The sequence below is a fragment of the Bubalus bubalis genome, chromosome 5 (genome assembly GCF_019923935.1).
Source record: "Bubalus bubalis isolate 160015118507 breed Murrah chromosome 5, NDDB_SH_1, whole genome shotgun sequence".
Lineage (NCBI taxonomy): Eukaryota > Metazoa > Chordata > Mammalia > Artiodactyla > Bovidae > Bubalus > Bubalus bubalis.
Genome location: NC_059161.1, coordinates 124,346,796 through 124,369,522, shown reverse-complemented (window position 1 = coordinate 124,369,522; position 22,727 = coordinate 124,346,796). Strand labels below are relative to the sequence as shown.

The 22,727-nt window shown below is 57.1% G+C and overlaps 1 protein-coding gene across 16 annotated transcripts in view; it reads left to right on the top strand.

The window, feature by feature from the left end:
* Positions 1 to 22,424, top strand: part of NRXN2 (neurexin 2) — a 110,458-nt gene extending 88,034 nt beyond the window's left edge. For 6 of the 16 annotated variants that reach the window (XM_044943663.2, XM_044943664.2, XM_044943661.2 and 3 more), the window contains 4 exons: positions 2,348 to 2,437; positions 5,833 to 6,158; positions 8,523 to 8,601; positions 20,483 to 22,424. In XM_044943663.2, coding sequence (XP_044799598.2) covers positions 2,348 to 2,437; positions 5,833 to 6,158; positions 8,523 to 8,601; positions 20,483 to 21,369 — 1,382 coding nt within the window. In that variant the 3' untranslated portion in view covers positions 21,370 to 22,424. Of the gene's footprint in view, positions 1 to 2,347; positions 2,438 to 5,832; positions 6,159 to 8,522; positions 8,602 to 14,562; positions 15,866 to 20,482 lie in introns of those variants that run through there. The other 10 variants (XM_044943668.2, XM_044943667.2, XM_044943673.2 and 7 more) reach the window with 4 other exon arrangements.
* Positions 22,425 to 22,727: the final 303 nt, after the last annotated feature.

The window sequence follows — 22,727 nt, the reverse complement described above, 5'->3', positions numbered from 1 at the left end:
GGCTGGACTCAGGGAGCGTGGAGCTTTATGTCAAGCCAGAGCGCCTCCCGTTGGATCCCAGCAGGACAGATGCAGGATTAGAAGAGTCACACCCGCCCTCTTCTGCTTGGGATCCCTGGCTGGGGTTGGAGAGACTGTGGGGTGCCTCCTTGACTGCCAAGCAGAGTAACCTGAGGGCCTGGTGCCCTATGAGGGCAGATCACCTACGAAAGCGAGTGTCACCCTGAGCAACACCAGCAGGCCAGAGTAGAGTGTGCATGGCCCAGGCTCTCAGGAAACAGACACGCAGCCCAGGGACCCTGAGTCAGCAGGACCTGGCTTTCCATCCTGCATCTGCTACTGACAAGCTGGGTGACCTTGGACAAGTCATCGAGCGCCTCTGCATCTCAGTTTTGACCTCTGAAAGTTGGGGATAATAGCTGCATCATAGCCATACTGTGAGAGTTCTGTGAGATGGCCTAAGTGCTAGCATGGCATGGCATAGCAGAGGCGCTGTTGAACTCTTGTTAGAATTGTTGTGTGCGCCAGTGAGCAGATGTACGTTCTTCCCTCCCTCTCAGGACATGCATACGGACAAACACATGACCACACAGACTCAGACACACACATACGCAACTCTCCAGTAGGAGTAGGTGCCTGGATGCCTCCTGCCCTCCTGCCTCTGCTCCAGCGTTCCCTCTCCCTCCCTTCCCCCGCTTGTCTCCCATCTGGCTGCTACTCCCCTCCTCCAGACTCTTCTGGGCCCCTCCCAGCCCCAGCCCCAGCACTGTGCTGCCTCTGACAGAACACAGGACACTGCTGGTCACTTGCCAGCTGCAGCTCGGTGGGGGTTCCCCCTGGCAAGGACTGGACCTTTGTCTTTGCATCTCCATACCCAGCACCAAGAATAGAGAAGACACTCAGGAGATGTTTGTTGAGTGACTCAACGAGTGGGTGATCCATTTTTGTCTAAAATACAAGTGACCCAACTCTGTGGATTCAGAGTCTGTGGAATCTTCTGGAGGGTGAGGTCTCACTGCCTTGTAAGCATCCAGGGAGGCCTCATCCCTGCTGGAGTGAACACACCATGGGAGGTTCATGGGAGGTGAACACAGGCAGGCCCAGGCCCAGGTCTCGCTGGGCAGATAGCATGGTTGTGCAGTGAGCCATGAGGAGGAAAACACCCCCAGAGTGCATGCTACTGAAGATGGCGTCAGGGGTTTCAATGGGTAGCGTGGCCAGATGCCCAAAGGAAATAACTTCCATTTCCACAGCTACAGTTTGGGGTCACCTACAGCCTTGGGGGAGAGCTCACAGGACACACAGACACACAGACACAGACAGACAGACACACACATCCTCCTTCCTCCCCGTGAGCAGAGAGAACAGCTGTATATGGATGGGCAGCCAGGATTGAGAGGAGGAAGGCTAGATTGGGGCTGGGATGGGTCCCCAGGGCTGGAACGGAGCGGAGACCTGAGCAGAGAGGACTCTGAGGGTCTTGGAGTGAAAATGAGAGAGAGGGGGGTGAGAGCCAGGTGCCGCCAGGCGGAGGAGGGCTGTGGGCACCTTCAGGGAGCCCAGGGGTGGGCCGGGGTGACAGAGGAGGTGAGATGCAAGGGTTGGGTGGGGCAGCTGGGGGATATCCAGCGGGCGCACTCGGCACTGTGACCAGGGTGAGAAGCCTGGAAGTGTCTTCAGTGAGCGCTGTGGGGGCTTGGCGGGGGAAGTGCAGGTGGAAACCAGTGGTGGGGTGGGGTGTGGTGTGGGACGGGAGGTGAGGGGAAGCTGGGAGTTGATCACAGAAGGTAAAGGGAACCGAAGGGACTTCGAGAAGACTTTTAAATCTCACTGTTAAATGCGTGTGCCGGACCACCCCCTAAATGCCGCATAAACCCCCGCTTAACCTGTCCCTCCCACTTCTAAACCGCCCTCTAAACGCAGTAACCAGCTGGGTCACTAAGGCCTTCCACCCCTAACTTAAACCTGCTAAATGCCCCTCCCCGCCCCTCTACCCCACTCTGGGATGGGGAAGGAAGCGGGCAGACAGATAAACCTGTTTAACCTCTGACCTTTGACCTTCCAGCTGCCTCTTCTTCCATTCCCCTTTCCTTTTCTTCCTTGTCCCCTCTTTTCTTCGGGTGGCTCCTGCCCCCAGGATGGGGCTGGCTCTGCCTGGGAGCCTAGGGAGGGGGACCGGAGGGCGGACGAGGGACCGACGTTTCTTCTCCCGCCTTGGGTGGACCTGCCCTCTCTCCGTGGGATGTGGCCGCTTACTCTGAGTCTCCTGAGAAATGCATAATTACTTTTCTAACTCCTTTGGACTTCACCGCCTGAGAAACCTACTGTCTTTCTAAACTTTTCCAAGGAAACTTTGATAACGAGCGCCTGGCGATTGCTAGACAGAGAATCCCCTACCGGCTTGGTCGAGTAGTTGATGAGTGGCTGCTCGACAAAGGTAATTAACCAGAATTAATTAATTAATTAATTAACTTTAAAAACAATATCTTAAAGGTGCAGAGCTCTCTCTTTCCCCATCCGAGCCTTCCCCATCACCCACCCTCTAGTGAGAGGACGATTGTCCGGCCAGGGTGCTCCCTTCCTCTCTGGGGTCAAGGGTCCGTGACTTCTAGAGGGGTGGTTGGGGCAGGGGTGGGGCTTATCCTAGAAGTGGGAGAGCTCGGTCTCTTCCTAAACCTGTGATGGGACTAGGGTCATCGAGGAGATGCTGAACCCCTCCAGGAAAGCAGGGTGAAGTGTAGGTGGGGAGGGGGCTGCGCTGTTGGCTCAGAGGTTTAGTCGAGGGCCAGCTGAGGACCACAGCATGCTGGGCAGCAGATGGCTTTGGGAAGCAGAGGGCAGTGGTCCTAGGATCCCAAGGAGGGATAGGAAGACCTCACGGGGCTCATCTGAGGAGAAAAGGGAGGAGTGGGGGGGCTTCAGATCCTACTGGAAAGATGAAGAGCATCTGTGAGGCCACTGTCTCTGGAAGGGGCCCACCTGGGTCTAGAAGGTCTCAGATGCAGTGGAGGTTGGGGGGAGACTAGGAGGTGGGGGAGAGGTGGCATCCCAGGAGGATTTCTGTGCCCGCTGAGCTGATGAGGAAGACAGAACAGCTGGCTAAGAGGTGCTGCTGGGTGTGAGGGAGGAGGGAGAAGGCCACTTGTTACCAAGGGAAGTTGGGGCCAAGGGCAAAGCCATCCCATTCCCTTTGGAGAGGGGGCGAGCTCTGTACCTCTAAGGCTAAACTCTAGGGGGGAAGTAGCACTGTTAAACCTCCACCTAACCAGCTGATAACTGTGCTTTTAAATGTCCACTGGGGCCTGCCCCAACTAAAACCCCCAATGTCACTTCCAGCCCCCACACGGCCAGCGGGGACTAAACATGCTGATAACCAGATGTGATAAATCCGTAGCAGGACAAAAAGTTAAAGGGACTGTAACAGACATCGCTAAAACCTACAGCCCCCAGCCACACTGGGCTGCTCTCTCCAGCGGGGTGAACTTTAACCCTTTGAGGAGTTCATGGTGGGTGGGGCCCCAGGGGCCTAGTTGGCTCACCTATGTAGCTTCCTCCCTATTACCCACCTCCCTCTCCCAGAATCAGAGAGGCCAAGGGAGCAGCTTGGGCTGAGGCTGGGACAACTTGTGACCCCAAGGGTAGGGAGAGCTGGACAGGCCAGGGAGAGGGCCTGGGGGCGCGACTTGCGGTCCAGCTGAAGGAAGAACTCCTGCCGGTGGTTTGGAATCCCAGTCCTGCTTTGCTCCAGCAGGGTTGCACCTTCTCTTTAGGCCTCTGGTTCCTCTTCCAGAAAGTGCAGGGTTGGGCCACATTCTCTAGTATTTCCCAGAGCATGGCATGGCCTTGGTCAAGGCATCAGCTCCCTCCTCGGGGAGCAGGGACAGTGATCCCTGCTCAGCCTGCCTCACACGGGGCGCTGTGAGGATGAGATGAAATGAGGAACAGGAAAGTATTGGAGAACTAAAGCTGGGCATTCTTGGAGAGATTCCTTTACCGGGGAACCCGTCAGCACCTAGCATGTGGTAGGTTCTCAATAAATATTTATTGAGTGAATCCATTCTTCCAGTTCCAAAACGTATCCTGTGAAGCATAAGTCCCATGAGATGCTTCACGATAAAGAGATTTGTGGTTAAAAAAAAAAAGAAGAAGAAAGAGAGAAAGAGAGATGTGGTAAGATGAGCTTGAGAAATCGGAATCCCGTTTCTTCCTCTTGGAGAGGCGTATGAACATGCATTTTAATAAAGGCTCTGAGAAGTCCTGCGAGAGAGAAACCTCTTGTTTAATTATGAAATGTTTGTTTTCCAAACTCATTTGACCACTGTGAACCTTCTCCCCTTTGTTTTTCTCCTAATTCTCACGTGCAGGTGTAAACTGGACACTGATCCTCAAGGCCTCTCCAGGGCCCATGTCTAGCTGCCACTCACTAGTTCTCAGCTTCTGTGGGCTCCGGCTGCCCCCTCTGGAAGATGATGGCCCTGCTCCAGGGCTGAGGGAGGTGCAGGGCAGAGGGAGTGCTGGAGGAGGAGGAGAGGCTGAGCAGAGGGCCTGAGCAGACACACCCGTGGCCGATCATTGGCCAGAGGCCAGACAGATGGCTGGGGGCCCCAGAGGTCTGGGTGTTCCGGGGAACCCGTGTTTCCAAGAGTGTGGGTTTCACAAGTTGGACTATCCTCAGCCCAGGTTTCAGGGCAGGGCTTATAGGCACCTAACTATAAACCAGATCTTTAACGAGGCACTAACCAGAGGCTAAAGAGGGCTAAGCCAGGCCTTAAACCCCCAGCGCCAGCAGCTGAAGGTCCAGGGGAGCAGGGGGCAACCTAGTACTGCCTCTGCCCGCCTCCCCCCACAAAATAAGCAACATCAAAACCAAAGTTAAATCTAAACTTAAACATAATAAATATCTTTTCTAAAAACCAAACCAAAGCAACAAACTCAGAGGGTTAAACTGACCCCCAGATCCACTAAAACCAAACAGAACAACCAAAGCCCACCCAGGTGGGAATTCTGAGGTGTACTGCTGAGTGAGGAGCGAGGTTGGAGCTGGAGTGGTTTTTTGGCTGTCAGTGAGCGAAGCAAGGTCCCTTTAACATTTTCCATCTCTGTGCTTGCACACCCTGGTGGGGAGGAAGGACTCCGCTCTCCAGGGCGCGACCCCCAGGCTGTGGCTGAGCCTCAGGGGAGGAGGGGAGAGGGGGGCCTGGCCAGAGGTCCGAGGGCCTGGTGGTGGCTGGGAGGACGGAGTGTGGTCCACGTGGCTGCTCCTAGGCTCACGCATGCTGGCCCTCCTCCCACGCACTGTCCACCCAGGCCTCACCTCCATCCCTGCCGTGACACGCACTGACCACGTGGCCTGGCAGTTGCCTCCTTTGTTTCTGCCTTTTTGTCTCCTCTGTCTGCTGCTTCCGAGGGCTCCGTGGCTTGGGGCTGGACATGGGGTGTGGGAAGTTGGGGGGGGGCAGAGAGGGAAGATGGGGATCCAACTGAAGGGGAAGAAGGGGGCGATGCCCCCAGAGCAAGAGAGGAGGGGGATGGGAAGGCCAGAGGCATGAGCATGGCGGGGAGAGTGGGGAGCTGGGCCCCCTTTCCTGGCCCGTGTGTGCCCTGGGGCTCCTTCCCCTCCAGGGTCCCTGCTGCCTGGACTGGGCTAGTGGCTGACAAGGACTTTCCCTTTGGTGTCTGCCCCTTCCTCATTTCTCCGTCCCCACCCAACCCTACTTGCTGGTTTCCACCTCCACCCCTTTCCCCACCTTGGACACCCCTCCTCCCTTTCTGGTCTCCCCCTACTGCCTGTCCCCTCTCTGTCTGTCACCCCTGTCCCTCCCCACCCCCCAGGCCGCCAGCTGACCATCTTCAACAGCCAGGCTGCCATCAAGATCGGGGGCCGGGATCAGGGCCGCCCCTTCCAGGGCCAGGTGTCCGGCCTCTACTACAATGGGCTCAAGGTGCTGGCGCTGGCCGCCGAGAGCGACCCCAACGTGCGGACCGAGGGCCACCTGCGCCTGGTGGGGGAGGGGCCGTCCGTGCTGCTCAGCGCGGAGACCACGGCTACCACCCTGCTGGCCGACATGGCCACCACCATCATGGAGACCACCACCACCATGGCCACCACCACCACGCGCCGGGGCCGCTCCCCCACGCTGAGGGACAGCACCACCCAGGTGAGGGGCCCTTCAGTGGGTGGATGAGGGATGGGGGTTCAGGTGGGGGTATGGCTGATGTCTGCCTAGCAACCCCAGCGCCCAGGAAGCTCTGAGGGGACGGTGGTTTAGATGGACCCGGCAAGGTCTCCTTTCTTGAAGTGCTTGTCACCCTGGGAACCAGGGATGTCGTAGATGTAGAGGTGACCACTCTTTCTAGGGGGACCATTCCCAGAGTTGAGGGGAAGTTGGGTACCCTAGCTAGACCAGGGAAGACCACCCCCAACCTATGAGAGTGGCGCTGCTATAGGGGGAGAGCAGAGCTGGGAAGGAAGGCTTCCTGGAGGAGGCATTCCAGGCCTCTGCTTGATGCTTCTACCTGGAGAGATGGGTGAAGCCCCAGAGAGACCACATTGGCCTGCGGGATGGAATGACCCCTGCTACCTGCCTAGTACTGAAGGCCATACTCGGTGTTGTGTGGGCATCGAGGGGAAGACAGAGAGAGCCAGGATGGCACCGCTCTGGGCAGGGCACAGGGGCGACAGCGCCGGAGGTGTCAGCGGCTCACCTGGCGGCGGCAGCTCTTCTCCAGAAGCTGGTGGAGGCCGGGGCAGCCTCTCCTGATAGCCAGCGTCCTTGTGGTGGGACTGCCGGCCCGCTCCTGTCACAAGCCCTCTCTGTGTGACCTTGAGTAGACGCCACTGTGAGGCAGGCCTCAGTGTCCTCCGTGCCTGTGGGTCAGAGCCAGGCAGGTGCAGACAGTCCCCTGGTGCTTTACCTCCCTGCCCCCGGCCTGCCCCACCTGCTATACTCTCCCCAGGTCAGGTTTGAGTTTATCTCCTCTTGCACCCAGGGGAGCACCCGAGGGAGCTGTATCTGAGAATGAGGCTCTGCTGGGACAGGAGAGGCCTGACTTTCCTGGTGGCCAAAGCTGATTGAGCATATGTGACTCACCAAGGCAGCCCAGGTGCAGCTGAGTTTTCTAGCTGCTGCTGTGGCCTGAGGGTGGGGGCTTGCACCTGGCACACTGGATCTTGCTTAGGGACCTTGTTCCCTGCCCAAGCCACTCCTGTTCCCCATCGCCCATGGCTGCGGGCCTCTGGGCCTGGCGGGACCTCTGTCGTCCTGGGTGAGGGAGGGGCTGGGTCAGTCACGGGGACAGATCCTACCTCCACCACCAGCCTGCCTTCCGTTTCTGTAAATGAGAGCTGGGCTCTCTGAGCTCCCATACCCTCATCCCTGTCAGTCTGTGCGGGAGGGGCCTGGATCTGGCTGACAGCCTTGTCCAGGGAAGAGAGTCAAGCCTGAACCCCTTTCCCTTCTGCCTTTAGAGCCAAGAAAATTGAGGGGACCTGAATGCCGGGCCTTACCCCAGGGAGCTGGGAGCCTTGGGAAAAAGGCGTGGCTCTAGCCAAGTTTGGGCACTGGCCATGCTCAGTGCCTGATGGCAAGAAGGGCATCCAGTCTCAGTGTGAGGTGATGGGCAGACCGTCTAGGAAGGAGAGAGGGGTGGGGCTCTAAGGGTCACAGCTGTGTGGTGGAGCCTGCAGGCCGGCGGAGAAGCAGAAGTAGTCTTCCAGTCCCCACCTTGCCCTTTGGTGAGGGCTGCAGAGTCCTGAGATCAGGGGGTGGGGAAGAAGCAGGATGTGACCAGTTCACCCGTTACCCAGCCCGGACTCCTCCCATCCTTGGCCTTCGGCCTGGCCTTCTCCCTCCACCCGAAGTCTTTAATTTCCTTCCTGCTTGGAGTCTGGGTTTCCCTCCTTGGGTTTCTTCCCTGTCACCCCCTGTGTATCCCCCCTCCCCTTACACTCACTCATCTTGGGGATTCTCTTTCTTTGCAATCAGGAGGAGAGAAAATGCTGACAAAGTCGACTCCTGTTGTCATGGCAACCACAACCCTAATTATTGTGTGCAGCCTGGTTCCCGGGCTCCAGGAAGAGGGTTGCAAGAGAGATGAGAATGGTGGGGTGGTGAGGCTGGAACTGAGAAACCCCCCAGGTCCTGCTCTGCCCATGCCAGCCTCCAGAGGCCCCCGTGCCTCACCTCCCTGCTGCCCCTGGACCCCCTTGCTCTGGTCTGGCAGTCACAGGTCCGGCTTGAGTCCCCCAGCTTCCCAGAAATAAAAGGCACAATATGTGCTGTTTCATTGATCCCCAGGAGCGCGGGAGCTGCTGCAGGACAGGGCTGTTCAGTCTCGCTTTGCATGGGGAGGTGGAGGCCCCTGGGTCACCCAGCAAACTATGAGAGAGCTAGGGTGTGGACCAGGTGTCTCTGCCCAGGGCCCACCCCCCATCCTGTCCCACAACTCAGGAGGTGGCCGTGGGGCCTGCTGACCCTCCCTGGAATCCTCCTCTTTCCCCCCACCCTCCTCTCGCTCCCCAGAACACAGATGACCTCCTGGTGGCCTCAGCCGAGTGCCCGAGTGATGACGAGGACCTGGAGGAGTGTGAACCCAGTACTGGTGAGTGCCTTTCCCCCCTCCCCTGCCCCGGGCCCACTGCAACGCTGAGGGGAGGGGGGCGACTGTCCTGCCCCTAGCCCAAGCCCCCCAGAGGCCTCTGCCAGGCCTTAACTTTTCCTGATAGCTTCCTCTCCCTGCCATTGCCACCAGGCCCCATGGGTACTCCCTGGTGAGGCAGTTTTTGGCCTTTTGGTGCCCCAGCCCTCAGAGGTAGTGTAGTGAGGTCCTTAGCTTGGGGTCCTAAGATTGAAGGCCAAGGGATGCCAGGAGGGAAAGAGGGAGAATTTGCCCTAGAAAGAAGAGTAACTTCAGGTCCCATGAGTCCTTGTGGTGTGTTGGGGGATGGAGTATGGGGATGGGGAATGCAGGCCTAGGAACTACAATTCCCATCAGCTCTTGGGTTCAGAACTGCAATTCCCATCAGTCCTTGAGGTCTAGGGCTCTCTTGGTCACTAAAAGAGGAGGTCTCTGCTGGCTCCTGCACCCTCCTCACTCCCAGTCTCAGGGAGGTGGCCAGACAATCCCGGGGCTCCCTGGCCAAGCTGGGGCAGTTAGGTGGGAGGTGCCCTAGCCAGGCGTTAGGTCCCCAGGGAGATTGGGCCTGGGGAGCTGCTCTGGGAGGAGAGCAGAGCTGGGAGGGAAGGCCTCCTGGAGGAGGCATTCCAGGCCTCTGCTTTATGCTTCTAGCTGGAGAGAAGGGTGCAGCCCCACAGAGAGAGACCAGATTGGCAAAGCAGGGGTGGGCTTGGGTGCCAGCTGAGAAGTGTGGGGTGTGGAGCAGCACAGTGGGTGCACATGTGCAGGTGGGTGGCAGCTGGGAGGAGCTGAGGCCGGCAGCGGGATTGGAGGGAGACTGAATGTGGCCACGTTTCCCCTGGGAGCACATGGGCCTTGGTGGTGGCCTGGATGAGCCCCTGGGGGCTTCATCTCTTGCTTGGGTTTTGCAGAGACTTCTCCCCATTACTTTGCAATGCTTGATGGCTGGGCTGTTGGTACTGGAAGCTGGAGGTTGGGGCAGGTGCCTGCAGGGTTGGGGTCGGGGGAGGGGGTGAAGGGATCAGCTGAGGTGGGCAGTGTGACCTGGGCAGAGCCTGTGAATCTGGCCTGGGGGAGAGCCTGGGGGGTCTGCCAGCCACAGGAGAGCCACTCAAGCTGAGGGTGGGCTGTAGCAGGCATGGAAGAAGACTGAATGTGGCCATTCAGTGGAAGGAGTGGGGGCAGAGCCAGAAGACCCTGGAGCCTTGGGGCAGAGACCAAGCGTGAGGGATTTCTGGGGCGCAGCCCACCAGGCCCAGAGGCTGATGCCTGACCGCCCTGTATCCCTCAGTAGGCTAGAGTGAGGGGGTTGTTCTGGTATCTTGGGCCCTGAGGGACTTTGGGAAGCCTCTGGTTACTGGGCTGGAAAGGCCTTCACACCCATAGTCAGAACAGTGCTTTCTGGACAGATGCCCTCCACTATGGGAAGCTCTGCTTTGAGGGGCTCCCCCGTCTCCCTGGTGATCTTGGCTCAAGGATGCACCCTCACACCCACTGTTGCTTTGGGAAGCTGTGGGACTCTGGCACCTTTGACATAGCACCCTCCTTGCACCCCGCTTTTCCCCAGACTAGTCACTGAAGGGGTTTCCAGTAGGTGGACACAGAACTTCCTGCTCAGGCCTCCAGGAGGGGCTGTGCTACAGGGTCCCATGGGAGCCCCGGGATGGGACTCTGGGGAAAAGGCTGTGTGGTCACGAGAAAAAGGCACTGCTTGGCCCCACCGCACATGTTTGCACACTTGGGGATGTGAACTGCCGGGGTGAGTGGGGAAGTCTCTGCTTTCCCTGGGCCCTGCAGATGGCCATCCTGCAGCAACAGACCAGGCCATCGCAGGGCCATGCACTGTCCACTGAGGCTCGGGCCTCCCAACCCCACCCAGGATCTCGTCAGGGGCCTGGCTGTGACACTGAGTGTGTGTGCAGGTGGCCGGGCGCTTTTAGGCTGTGTTGGGACCAGGGATTGAGGCAGAGCTGAGTGGGCAGGTCAGTTGCCTTCCCTCCATCAAAGGGTCAAGTCTGTGAGGGGACTATGGAGGGCGGAGGAGGAATGGAGGCTGGGGGATGGGGAGAGGCTGGTGGGCCAGCCTTTAAAAATAAGAGGGCGGTGGGCAGAGGGCATGCTGAGCATCCAGAGAAAACCCACGGAACCCATCTTGAGATGTGCATCGCATGTGTTTGCACCTCCACATTCACGCTGCTCTGAAATGTTTAAATTGGATTTTTATCTCGATGGGAGGCCAGACAAGGGCCAAGATGACTCTAGGGTCCCTATACCATGACACCGCCCACCTGGAGGGGGAGGGGCTCAGGCCAGAACCCCTCTTGTGCCCCCAGTGCGGAGGCTTTTTCTTCAGCAGACACCAGGCCTCCTTGGTCTCCAAGGTCAGTGTCAGAGATGGAAGCAGCCTGGCTAGAGACAGCAGCTACTCAGGGGCTGGCCCCAGGCTCTTTGCACCTCTCTCACCTGCCGGATCCTCCTCCCTGGGCTCCAGGTGTGAAGCCTCAGGTCATCTCTGATATGTTCCTCACCTTCTATTGACTTGGGCCCCTCCACAGAGCCCAGACCCCATTTTCCCTCCCCAGGCATCCCAGCTTGGAGAACCCATCATCTGACAGTCGCTTTAGTGAGGGTGCCGCCCAGCCAAAGAAGAGCGTTGTGTTGATGGATGCAGTGTTCAGATTCTTTCTAGGGGGAGTGCCTTTAGGAAATCATGTCCTGCATAGCAGGCACTGTGACCCAACACGCCCCGCTGTCTTAGCTGGCCTGACCCACACCCTGTGTAATGGGCCTGGCCTGTAGGGATCTCGCCCCTGAGACACACAGAAGTGCATGCACAGGCTCAGACCCACAGAGGGACCCAGCTACATGCACACGTGTCTGACCAGAGGCACGCCCACATCCTGGCACACACATTTATAGACCTACTGGCAAGCTCATTCATGTCCACTTCCACAGGTCCACATATGTTCAAGCCTAAAGGGCACATGCCATTTGTGCCCAGGCTAAAAGAGGCATGCATGTGCTTAGATCTAAAGAGACATGCTTGTATTCAGAGCCCCAGAAGTCTGGCACACACAGACAACCCCCCACAGATGTACACAGTTTCACAGAAGCACACACATGTGTTCAGAGCCCCAGTCCTGCATGTGTGTGCTTAGGGCTCCACACCTAGATGCGGGTTCACAGGTGTCTGCCTGCTCAGACCCACAGCTTTCACACTCACACATGAGCCCAACTGCACGAGGGTGCCATGCAGCATGTCTTTAACCCACAAAGGCAGCCGTGGGTGCTCAGAGCTGCACATGCATGTGCTCACAGCCCCACTGAGGCGTGCATGTGCATATCTATTGAGGGGTAGACCAGATGTTCAGAATCACATGCACGTGCTCAGAAGCTTGCATATTTTAGATATTCATGAAACATATGCCCATGTGCTCAGACCCTTAAGGCCCATGCATATACAAATCTGAGACTCTCAGAATTCCACATCCACACTCAGCTCTTAGAGGCACACACACGTATACAAATCCACCTGTGTCACAGACATGTTCACTCATGTGCTCAGGTCACAGAATCCTCTGTGTGAGCTCTGACTTGCAGATGTTCACAGATGTGTGTGTGCGTGTTCTGAGTAGGCACACACACCACGTAAGCAAACCTTCTGAGGTGCAGGTGCACGTGTGTACACACAGGCGTGTGAATTCAGGGATGTCCATGTGCCCCAGGCTCACAGAGGTGCACGAGTGTCACAGCTCCACACACGCAAACACTCAGGCTCAGGCCTGTCACTTGCACATCTGTTCACGATCACTAAGATGCACACATCCTCAAAGGCATGTCCTTGTGTACCGTGTGTGTGCTCATTTGAGACCCCTGAACGTGTGTGTGTGCACATCCTCAGGCGGGCTGTGTGTGCACAGACCCAGGGGTCCACGCACAGACACACGTTTCTTCAGCCCCACAGACCTGCACCCCTCCCCCACCACGCGGGCGAGGAGCTCCTCAAGGCCCATCTCAGCTCATTCTCACCTGCGGGCCCTTGAGCTCGGACACACACATATGCTCAGAGCCCTCAAGGCATGCGTACGCGTACTCAATCCCACAGTGGTGTACACACACGTGCACACACACAGTCAGGTCAACACTGACCCACGTGGGCGCTCATAGCTGCTCATACACTTACTCATACACTCAGAGATACACACGCAGCTACACACAGAAGGACACCTACATATCCGTGGACCCTCTGGCCAGTCACACATCTTCAGACGCAGTACAATGCCTGGCTTCCTGTTCACCATGTGAGCACACAGACCACAGGGACCCGCACATACATGTGTACTCGGCTTCACATAAACCCCCATGTTCAGACCCAGAGAAGCCGCCTCATGCACCTAGCCCACATATGTGCATCTCTTCCAAGGCTCTGTTCCCGTGCACATGCACATGGGGCCTCAGAGGCGTACACATGCTCACTTCCACAGGCATTGACCCATTTGCTCAGACCCACACATCTAGCTCAGAATCAGAGGCACAGATGTGTTCAGATTCTAGCCTGTCTTAACACTAGTTGTTACAACAAACAAGCTCTCAACACCATGGTTTAACACACAGAAATTGACTTCTCCTTCACGTAAACACTGTTCCTGATGGGTGAGCAGCTCTTTTCCAAGCGCTGATTCAGAGTCAGTCTCGGTCCACCTTGAAGTTGCACCGTGACTTCCCTAGTTGTGGTGGAAGGGGATGAATGGGGAGGGGCACAAGGGGAGGGTTTATGGGCCAGGCCTGGGAGGGAGAGGGGCACGTGGGTCCTGCTGATGCTACCCTCCAGAGCACCATCCCCGTGGCACAGCCTAGCTTCCAGGAAGGCTGGGAGGCATGGCCCTGCTGTGCTCACAGGAGAAAGCAAAAACAGATTTGGTGACCAGCTAGCCATTTATCTGCCACAGTCTGGGCTTTGGGTCACAAATGATGCATTCCACTCTCTCCCGCCCACTGAACACACTCACCCACCCCCACGGGGGACACCCAAAGCCCCCCTCCCCGCAACTTGATTAGAACAGTCTTCTCAGAGGGGAGTATGTCTGCAAGATGGACCCTCTCTGTAGGGTTCAGACTTAGCTCCTGGGTACCCATATGTGGCCTGGATACCCATTAACTAAAAGGATAATTGATCTCATTGCCCACACACCCATAACACCAGAGACAACCACCACCATAAAACCCTGCATCCAAAGGGAAGGATGGAGGGCACACAGCAGCTTGTAGTTCCTAGTATTGGGAGATCCAGCCAGCAGGCAGCTCAAGGCTCTGCCCTCAGGGGTGGGGATGTTTCCCCCGATACCATGCTCTGCTGTCTGGAGAAACTTTCCTCTCCTTTGTCTGGATCCCTGGTGCTGCCCTCTGGCAGGTCCCTCCCAGTCCTTTATCTTTCATGGCCATCTCTGGGTGGGTGTTGCGAAAGCATCCTCCTTGGAGGCCCCACAGCCTTGACAGTCCACTTCCTGTGTATATTTGGGGGCCCACAGGTGGTTTTGAGGCTCAAACAGTCAACGGACCCACACTCAGACTTCTCTCCTAGGCATCATTCTCAAGCCTGTTTATTTCCTTGTTTCTCTGTCTTCTCTCTTAATTTAGCGGTGACTATCTTGAGGGTGTTGGGAACAATTGGTGGGGAACCGCATCCTTAGTCTGATCCTAGAAGCCAGGCTGAACCCTGTTATTCAGGCGGAAGTGTCACTGGGCCACTGTCCCTGAAAGCCGTCTCCAGTCTTCTCTCTTAAGATTTGGGGTTGTGGGGCAGCGGCTCTTCTGACATTTGCAGGCCTCATATTCTGGGCTTTCTCTGGTCCCTTCATCTCTGTTGCGAACCCACCAGTTCTTGTCTAACGATGTCTCTTTTTTGTAACACGTTACTGAATGCAGGAGGTGAAAGCCGGCCCTGCCATCCTGACTTTCTGAGCACTTTCCCTTAGTGCCTCAGGCTCAGCAGGCACAGGCGTGTCCTAATCCAAGATGCCAGCTGTCCTGCGGCTGCGTTATGTGGTCCTGCATCTTTCCAGCCTCCAAATCCATCTCCTTGGATTGTTACCTGAGGGCCACAGGTTTTTGTTAATGTGACACCCACTTGGGGCTGTGTCTGTACTAGTGAAGGTAATGTGTGTTTCTGTAACATATAACCCCTGAATCTGAGTGGGTCCTTCAAGGGAAGTTTCTCACTCAGGGGAAGCCCTACCTGGGTGACTAGCAGGAGTGCTCAGGGAACCCAGGGTCCTCCAACCTGTGGCTCCTCCATTTCAACACGAGGTTGGCAAGGTCACTGGAAGGAGAAAGAGTGCAGAGACTGGCATCCTGGAGTGTTTATGGGCCAGCACTAGCAGTGCCCCCTGTTTCCTCCTATGGCCACACCTACTTGCAAGGGCTGCTGGGCAATTAGTCTCAGTGCCTGAGGAAAGGAGGTGGTCACAGAGGCACACCGCATGTGCTCAGACCCTTGGTGGTAGGCTCGCATCTCCTCAGGAACAGATTCATGCATTCACACGGGCACACATGAGCTCAGACCACCACGTACAAACCGCGTACAAACCACGTACAGGGCACAGACTCACTCACATGCTCGAACGTCCGCTAAGACTCGCTGCCATGTGGGCTCATGTGCCCAGACCCATCAAGGTTCATGTCTGCACACACATGCACACACATGCTTAGAGACACGTGCCCAGGTGCACAGAAACAGACCCCTCAGAGGGGTGGGAGCACGTGTGTGCACACAGAATGCACCTCGCCGTCTCAGACCTTAACTCCACCTTGGCCCTTGTTTGCCCTTGCTGTGTGGGGATTTCAGATGGGGAGGGGTGGCACCCTTCAGGCCACTGCACACAGTTGCACAGATCGTTCTCTGCTGGAACAGGTGAGTAAGGGCTGAAATCTTGCCAGTGCTCTGCTTGCCAAGCTGTGTGTCCTGAACCCTGGAGTGGGGCTGTGTCCACCAGCAAGACAGGATGCCTTTTTCCAATTTTGCACTAAGATACAATCTGCCAAACCATGCGCCTGCAGGGCTGTGGCCACACTGAAGGGCTGCTGTTTTTCTAATCCCCATTAAATGCTGGACTAGTGGCCTTCTTAAAATCACAGCCTAGACAGGGCACCCAGGATTGGCGGATGAAGCCTCAGGCAACCGATTGTTTCGTCTCTCTCAGCCTCAGTTCTAGATGCTTCTTTGGGGGTGGGCAGATCTTGCTTGGGTGGGAATGGAGTTCCTGGCTAGATTTCCAGTCAAGGGCCTTCTGTGCCCTAAAAGCAGAAAGGGTCCGGCTTGCCAGGCCAGCAGCCCCCAGAGCCAGGGTTTGCTGGGTGGGGAGGGTGCTTGGGAGTGGCTTGTGATCTCCTTGGCCAGAATGGAATTCCTTTTAGTAAGGGAACTGCCATGCACTGAAATTCAGTTGAGGAGCAGAGGGTGAGTGGTATCTATGATAAATGCTCCTGTGAATATTCCCCCAATGCTGCATTTGCCTGAAATGGAGGAGGGGAGAAAGGCTGTCTAGGGCCCTTATCAGACCCCCAGGGGCACCCCATCCCAGTGTGCACCCTTGGAGTAGAACTGGACCCAGGACTCCAGGCACCATGAGTCTTCCTGAGTCTGCACCCCAGATGCCCAGTGGGAAGGGTGACCTGGGGAGCCCCCAGCTGGACTTCTGCAGTGAGGAGTCTCTGAAGGTTTCTCCCCTCCTCCAGGTCCCACTAACTCCTCACTGGGGCAAGCTTGCCTGACCCTTTCTGGACTGATGAATGACCTCAGAAAAATGCGGTACCATATTTTGACTGTGACTTGACCACCACAGAACCCAGGCTGGCTTAAGTGGGTGCTGGAGAAGGAAGGCAGTGTGGGGTTGCAATATTGTGTTGTCTTATGGAGAGAGTAAGGGTTGTGGGACCCAGGGGGGACATGGTGTGGGGGATGGAGGCTTGTGTTGAGGGCCATGAGAAGGGGGCATCAAGGGGCAGGTGTGGCAGTGCGGGGGCTGTGGGTGAGGGCAGGGCACCCTCAGGAGATGCTCTCAAGGCCTTGGACCCAGGGGAAAGCCCCAGAGGAGCTGAGGATGCAGGACCACACCCCGGAGATGGAGGCAAGAAGTGGCTGGGGTTGAAGGGCAGGGGCAAGAGGTCAATGTGACCAGGCCTGGGAGGGGTTGGAGGCAGGGATCAGGGAAGTGGGGTGCTTCACAGGGGGATCCTGGGAGCCTGTGTGCCCCGAGGACTTAAAGAACCAGTGAATTACAGCAAATGGTTGTGGGGTGGGGGACTCAGGATGGGCAGGACTTGTCTGTGATCCAAGGCCTGAGGCCCCTGAATACCCTCATCTAGTGGGGTGGGGGTGAGCAAGAGGGTAGACAGCTAGATCTGTGCCCTGATTGGCCTGATCAGCCCCCTCTGGGCTGTGATGTGTCCCCAGCATGGGTCTCCTGATCCCATGTCATGGGCCTGGCATTCTGCTGGAGCCCCAGCTATAGGTAGCTTGTCAAGGAGAAGCCTGTCTAGGACGAGCCTTGATCTTAAAGTCTTCAAGAACAACTGGTGGCCCAGTCTCAGAGAGAAGGTAGAGGAGACTGTGGGTGAGAGCTGGGCCCATGGAGCAGCTCCTGCCAGGCTGAACTCTCAGAAGTGCCTGCTGCCTGGGGGCGCTGGGGAGGAAAGATATTCAGAAGCCAGCTGCTCGGGCCCATGAGAGGGGCTCCCAGCCCTTTGGCTCAGATACCTAGCTTGGCCTGGCTCAGAGGAAACGTCTGATGAAATTTCCTCCCTTCCCTGGTCGAAACACAGTGAGCCCCTGCTCTCTGCCAGGTCCAGTGCTGGATACTCGGGAGAGACAGATGGGCCTTGGGCCTTCCTGGCAGGGAGTCCAAACCTGTGCCTCCAGGACAGAATAGGGACATGATGTCAGAGGCATCCAGGGCAGAAAGGAGCATCTGGAGGTCTGCCTGGAAGAGGAGGTGCTTGGTTGGATTCAAGTATGAGTGAGATATCAGGGAAGGTGCTCTGAACAGAAGGCAAAAGGTCAGGATGAGGGCAAGTGGTGTGGGCCCTCAGTGAGTACCCCAGATGTGTTCAGGGTTCATGCAGGGAAGGGAGCCTTGTCATAATTGGGCCCAGATGTCACCATTTGATGGGCTACCAGCCTCCTCCTCAGACCTAACAGCTGAGTTTGCCCCTGACCCAGGGACCAGGTTGCTGGGCTATCCTTGGTGGGTGTAGGGTTCAGGTAGGGATGGGGGACCAACTATGTTCATCCCTAGGCTGGGAGCCAGGCCTTGGCCTGACTCTGGGCCTGGAGCCCAGTACCCTAATGTTATAAAGCCCAGAAAATGAAAGAAACCCACAGTCACATAGGAATTCATGATAGAACAGGTCTTGGCCTCCCAGGTTAAAATCGAAGCTAAGAGGTAAGCAGCCTAGCAGATTCCTGCAGGCATGGGGAGGACGAGTCAGGCCTTCTGGGGCTCCTTGTGAGACATGACCCTTCCCTGGCCTCCAAGAGCCACAGAAGAGATGGGATAGACCATTCAAGTAGCCTGACACTGACGCCTGGAAGTCCTGCCCACTCCAGGCCTCAGCATTCTCTTCCATGACAAGCTGGTATTGGACAGTCCCAGGACCACAGAACGTGCTTCTCTGTTCTTGGCTCAGTTTTCCAGGGTGGCTGAGCCTGTGGAAGGCCAGGTGCTCAGAGGCTTTACAATCTGGGGTGCAGGTGAGCTCCTGCCCAGGGGGAGGTTAGATCCTGGTGGGGAGAGCAGCCTGAGGAGCTTGGCGAGGCTGTGAGTTCAATAGCAAGATCTTGGCTGAGCTGGCTACTTCGACCAAGGATGGCTCTGCCAGATTGCTGGAGCTTGTGATCCAGAGGATCAACAGAGGTGTTTGAACAGCAGGGTAGAGACCAGAGCACTTTGGGTAGGGGGAGGAGGAGAAGAGGTGCCAAGACGTGGTGGTGGCACATGGCTGGCCTGGCTGCATGGGACAGAGGGATCTGCCAATGGAGTCCTGAGAAGCTTCCCTTAGTCGGGGTGGGAGGCTTGTGGTGTGATCTGTATAGATCAAATGCTGCAGAGAGATCAGAGATAAGCACTCAGATAGGGGGCATGGCTTGAGCTGAGCTGGAAGGAGTACTAGAAGAGAAACCTACCACCACCACCAGACCCAGAGTTGCCTCTCCAAGAGGAGGGAGTGCTTCCACCAGCCCCCTAGACAGGGCTCAGCTCCCTTGGGCCCCAGACCAGTGGGTTGCAGTGTTTGGTTTGAGAGGGGTTGTCCAGGGGGCTGATGGGTGTTGTAGTTATTGACCCAGGGGCTGATGGGAATTGTGGTCCACACCCCTGTAAGGGCTAATGAGATTTGTAGTTTTCACTCTTTGGGGCTGATGGGAATTGCAGTTTCTACCCAGGGGACCCCAGCTATCAGACCTAGGCTCCCAACCCCGAGGCCCTCCCCCGTAGTTCTCCTGGGCCCTATATTAGCAAGTACCTCCTTCCCAGATGGCTGTGTATGTATTTTCTTTTCTTTTTTTGCTTTCTTCTTCTTTCCGTTGTTTTATTATTGTTTTAACAATAATAAGAAGGCCAGAGGCAGTCAAGCCCTGGCCAGGTCCTGGCGGCCCATGGGGGTTCTGGGGAGGGGGAGGGGGGAAGTCAGTGGGGGTCAGAGGTGGAGGGTGAAGAAAGAGAAAGTTGGGGATTTAGGTTAGCTCGAGAATCATGTGTTCCTGCCCAGTTCCTTCACTCACTCCCGTCTCTCCTCACTTCCCTAACTCCACATGGCTTCTCACTACCACTCCCAAAGTCCTGTGGATAGGACCTCCTCCAGTGTGTCTGTGACTCCCTGCCACTCCTCATCCCTTCCCACGTTCAATTTCTCCTCTCCCCATGGCCAACTTGCAATTAGCCCTCAAAGCCCCTTCCCACGACCATCCCCTCCCAAGTCCTCTAACCTCTGAGGCAATTCCTACACTGCTGCCTGTCATGTACCTCCTCCCAAGCCCCCTTCCCTCTGCTCCCTCCCTCCCCCCCTACGCCGCCGATACAGAGACGGTAACATTCCTCAATGCCAGCCTTCACTGTGCACATTTCAGTTTTGTGTTTAATGAGGGGGAGAGGGCACAAGTGAGGGAGGAGAGTACTCTGGAGGAAGCAAGTTGTTCAGGGAGAGAAGAGCGAGGGAGGGAGATACCAAACAGATAGACAGGAAACGTTGTACGGAAAAGTTGTTTTTTCTTATTTTTTCCGGGAGAACCCGCTTACACAGCTCTGTTTGTAATTTTTTTCTTCATGCTAAAATCACACGGCCTATTTGTTGATGTAAGTTGCCTGAATTCCGTGGTATGCTATCTTCTTTTTTAAAAACAAAAGCAAAAAAAAAAAAAAAAAAAAGCAAAAAAAGAGAAAAATCTAGAAAAAACCCTAAAAGATATTGTTGTTAGGTTTGTTTAAATGCTGCTCTTGTATCTGTTTTTAAAACCTTAAACCAGTAGAGTTTTTTTGTTTTGTTTTTTTTTCCATTTCTTTTCTATTTCCTTTCCTTTCTGTTCCTTTTGGTTTCTTAAGACAAACAAAAAAACCAAAACCCAGAGAGCCACAGAGCCCGTGCGTGGGGTGCCCAGAGCATCCGAGCCGCTGCCCGCTTAAAGCGCAGGGCTCCGGCCGGCTGGCGGTCGGGCCCAGCCCGCTCTAGTCTCCGCCAAAGCCAATTGGAACCGATTTGGGTGTGTGAGGCTGTTATTTCTCTCTCTGTGCCGGCCGCCTGCGCCCCGGCCCTCGCTGACGCCCTGTCTTTTCTCTTCTCTCTCTTGTTCTAGGAGGAGAGTTAATATTGCCCATAATCACGGAGGACTCCTTAGACCCCCCTCCCGTGGCCACTCGATCCCCCTTCGTGCCCCCACCCCCCACCTTCTACCCCTTCCTCACCGGCGTGGGTGCCACCCAAGACACCCTGCCCCCGCCCGCGGCCCGCCGCCCGCCCGCCGGGGGCCCCTGCCAGGCCGAGCAGGACGACAGCGACTGCGAGGAGCCTATCGAGGCCTCGGGCTTTGCCTCCGGGGAGGTCTTTGACTCCAGCCTCCCCCCGACGGACGACGAGGACTTTTACACCACCTTTCCCCTGGTCACGGACCGCACTACCCTCCTGTCCCCGCGCAAGCCCGCTCCCCGGCCCAACCTCAGGACAGATGGGGCGACGGGCGCCCCTGGGGTGCTGCTCGCCCCCTCCGCCCCGGCCCCCAACCTGCCAGCGGGCAAAATGAACCACCGAGACCCGCTGCAGCCCCTGCTGGAAAACCCACCCCTGGGGCCCGGGGCCCCCACGTCCTTCGAGCCGCGGAGGCCCCCTCCCCTGCGCCCCGGCGTGACCTCCGCTCCCGGCTTTCCCCATCTGCCCACAGCCAACCCCACCGGGCCTGGGGAGCGGGGCCCACCGGGCGCGGTGGAGGTGATCCGGGAGTCCAGCAGCACCACGGGCATGGTGGTGGGCATCGTGGCGGCCGCGGCGCTCTGCATCCTCATCCTCCTCTATGCCATGTACAAGTACCGCAACCGCGACGAGGGCTCCTACCAGGTGGACCAGAGCCGGAACTACATCAGTAACTCGGCCCAGAGCAACGGGGCGGTGGTGAAAGAGAAGGCCCCGGCCGCCCCCAAGACGCCCAGCAAGGCCAAGAAGAACAAAGACAAGGAGTATTACGTCTGAGCCCCCGGCACCGCGCCCCACTGCCAGCTGCCCCTCCCGGGAGAGCCCGGGAGGAGGGTGCGGCCCTCTCCCTGCCGGGGCCCTGGGGACCCACTCCCTGGCTGCCTCAGACTTCTCTCACGAAGAGGAAACGCAAAAAAAAAAAGAAAGAAAAAGGAAAGGAAAACCCCGTGCTCGTCCCCTTCCTCCTGCCGGCTGTCCGGCGCGGAGTTATCGTCCGTCCTGGGGCTGTCTGTCCCTCTCAGCTCTGCGCCCGCCGGGCAGGGCACGTGCTCACAGCCCTGGGTTGATTTATTTTTTTAAGGGGGGTAGTTTTATTTTGGTGGGGTTGGGCGGGAAGGAAGGCTGGGGGTTTTGTACAGTGTCCGCTACTCGTCCTGTTCATTTCCCTCCATTTTTCTTCTTGCTCCCTCTGTTCCTCCTGCCTTCCTTCTCTCCCCGAGCCCTTCAGCCCCCACCCCAGGCTTGCTGTGTCTCTCAGTCCCCACCCTCCTTCCCCACTTCTCCTTTGTGTGTGTCAGGTTTCTCCCTTCCTTTCCTCCCTTTGGGTTTCCAGAGTCGGTGGGAGAAGGGCGGGAGGGTGGGCGGAGCGGCCCAGAGAGGGGCAGGGCAGGGGCGGGGCCTGGGCGGCCTCTAGGTTTCCCCTGGCTCCGCCCACCAGGAGGAGGGGCCTGCCTGGTGCCCCGCCCCGGGAAGGGGCTCGGGCCTGGGAAGGCTTGCTCTGTTGTGTGCCGCCGGGCGACGTGCATTGATGGGGAAGCTGCTGGAGGAGCAGGGTGGGGGGCGGGTGGGAGGGGAAAGGCAAATGCAGATATATATTGAAGACAAATAATCTAGATATCGCGAGCAGCAGCCTGTGGCACCCGTTGGGCGCGGGCAGCAAGGAAGGGGGAGCCAGGCATAGCCCGCGGACTGCTGGGGTCACTTCTCTGCCCACAGGCTCCCTGCTCCCCCAGTTTTTTTTCTCTCTTTGTTAACAAATGTGTCTGAGTCTTGGAAAACACCCCAACCCCGGAAATGTGTGGGAAAAGAAAACAAAAACTTTCCAAATCCAACGGTCCTGTGCAGTTTGTTCGGGTCGGGTGCTGTTGGGACACTGGTCTCAGCTCTGGGCCGGGATCTGGGCCCAGACTGGAGCCCATGAGAGCTGGTAAGTAGCGCCCAAAGGTTTGAGTTGAGCATGACTTTGAGCTCCTTGAGGCGGCTTGTCTTTGTCTCACCCTCACATCCCAACAGGTTGAGGACAGAGGCAGGGGACGGCCCCCAGCCCTGAAAGCGATGACTGGTCTCTGGCCCCACTGGCCACGGACCTTAGCTTCTCTCAGTGCCTGTGTGTGCTTAGTCGTGTCTGACTCTGT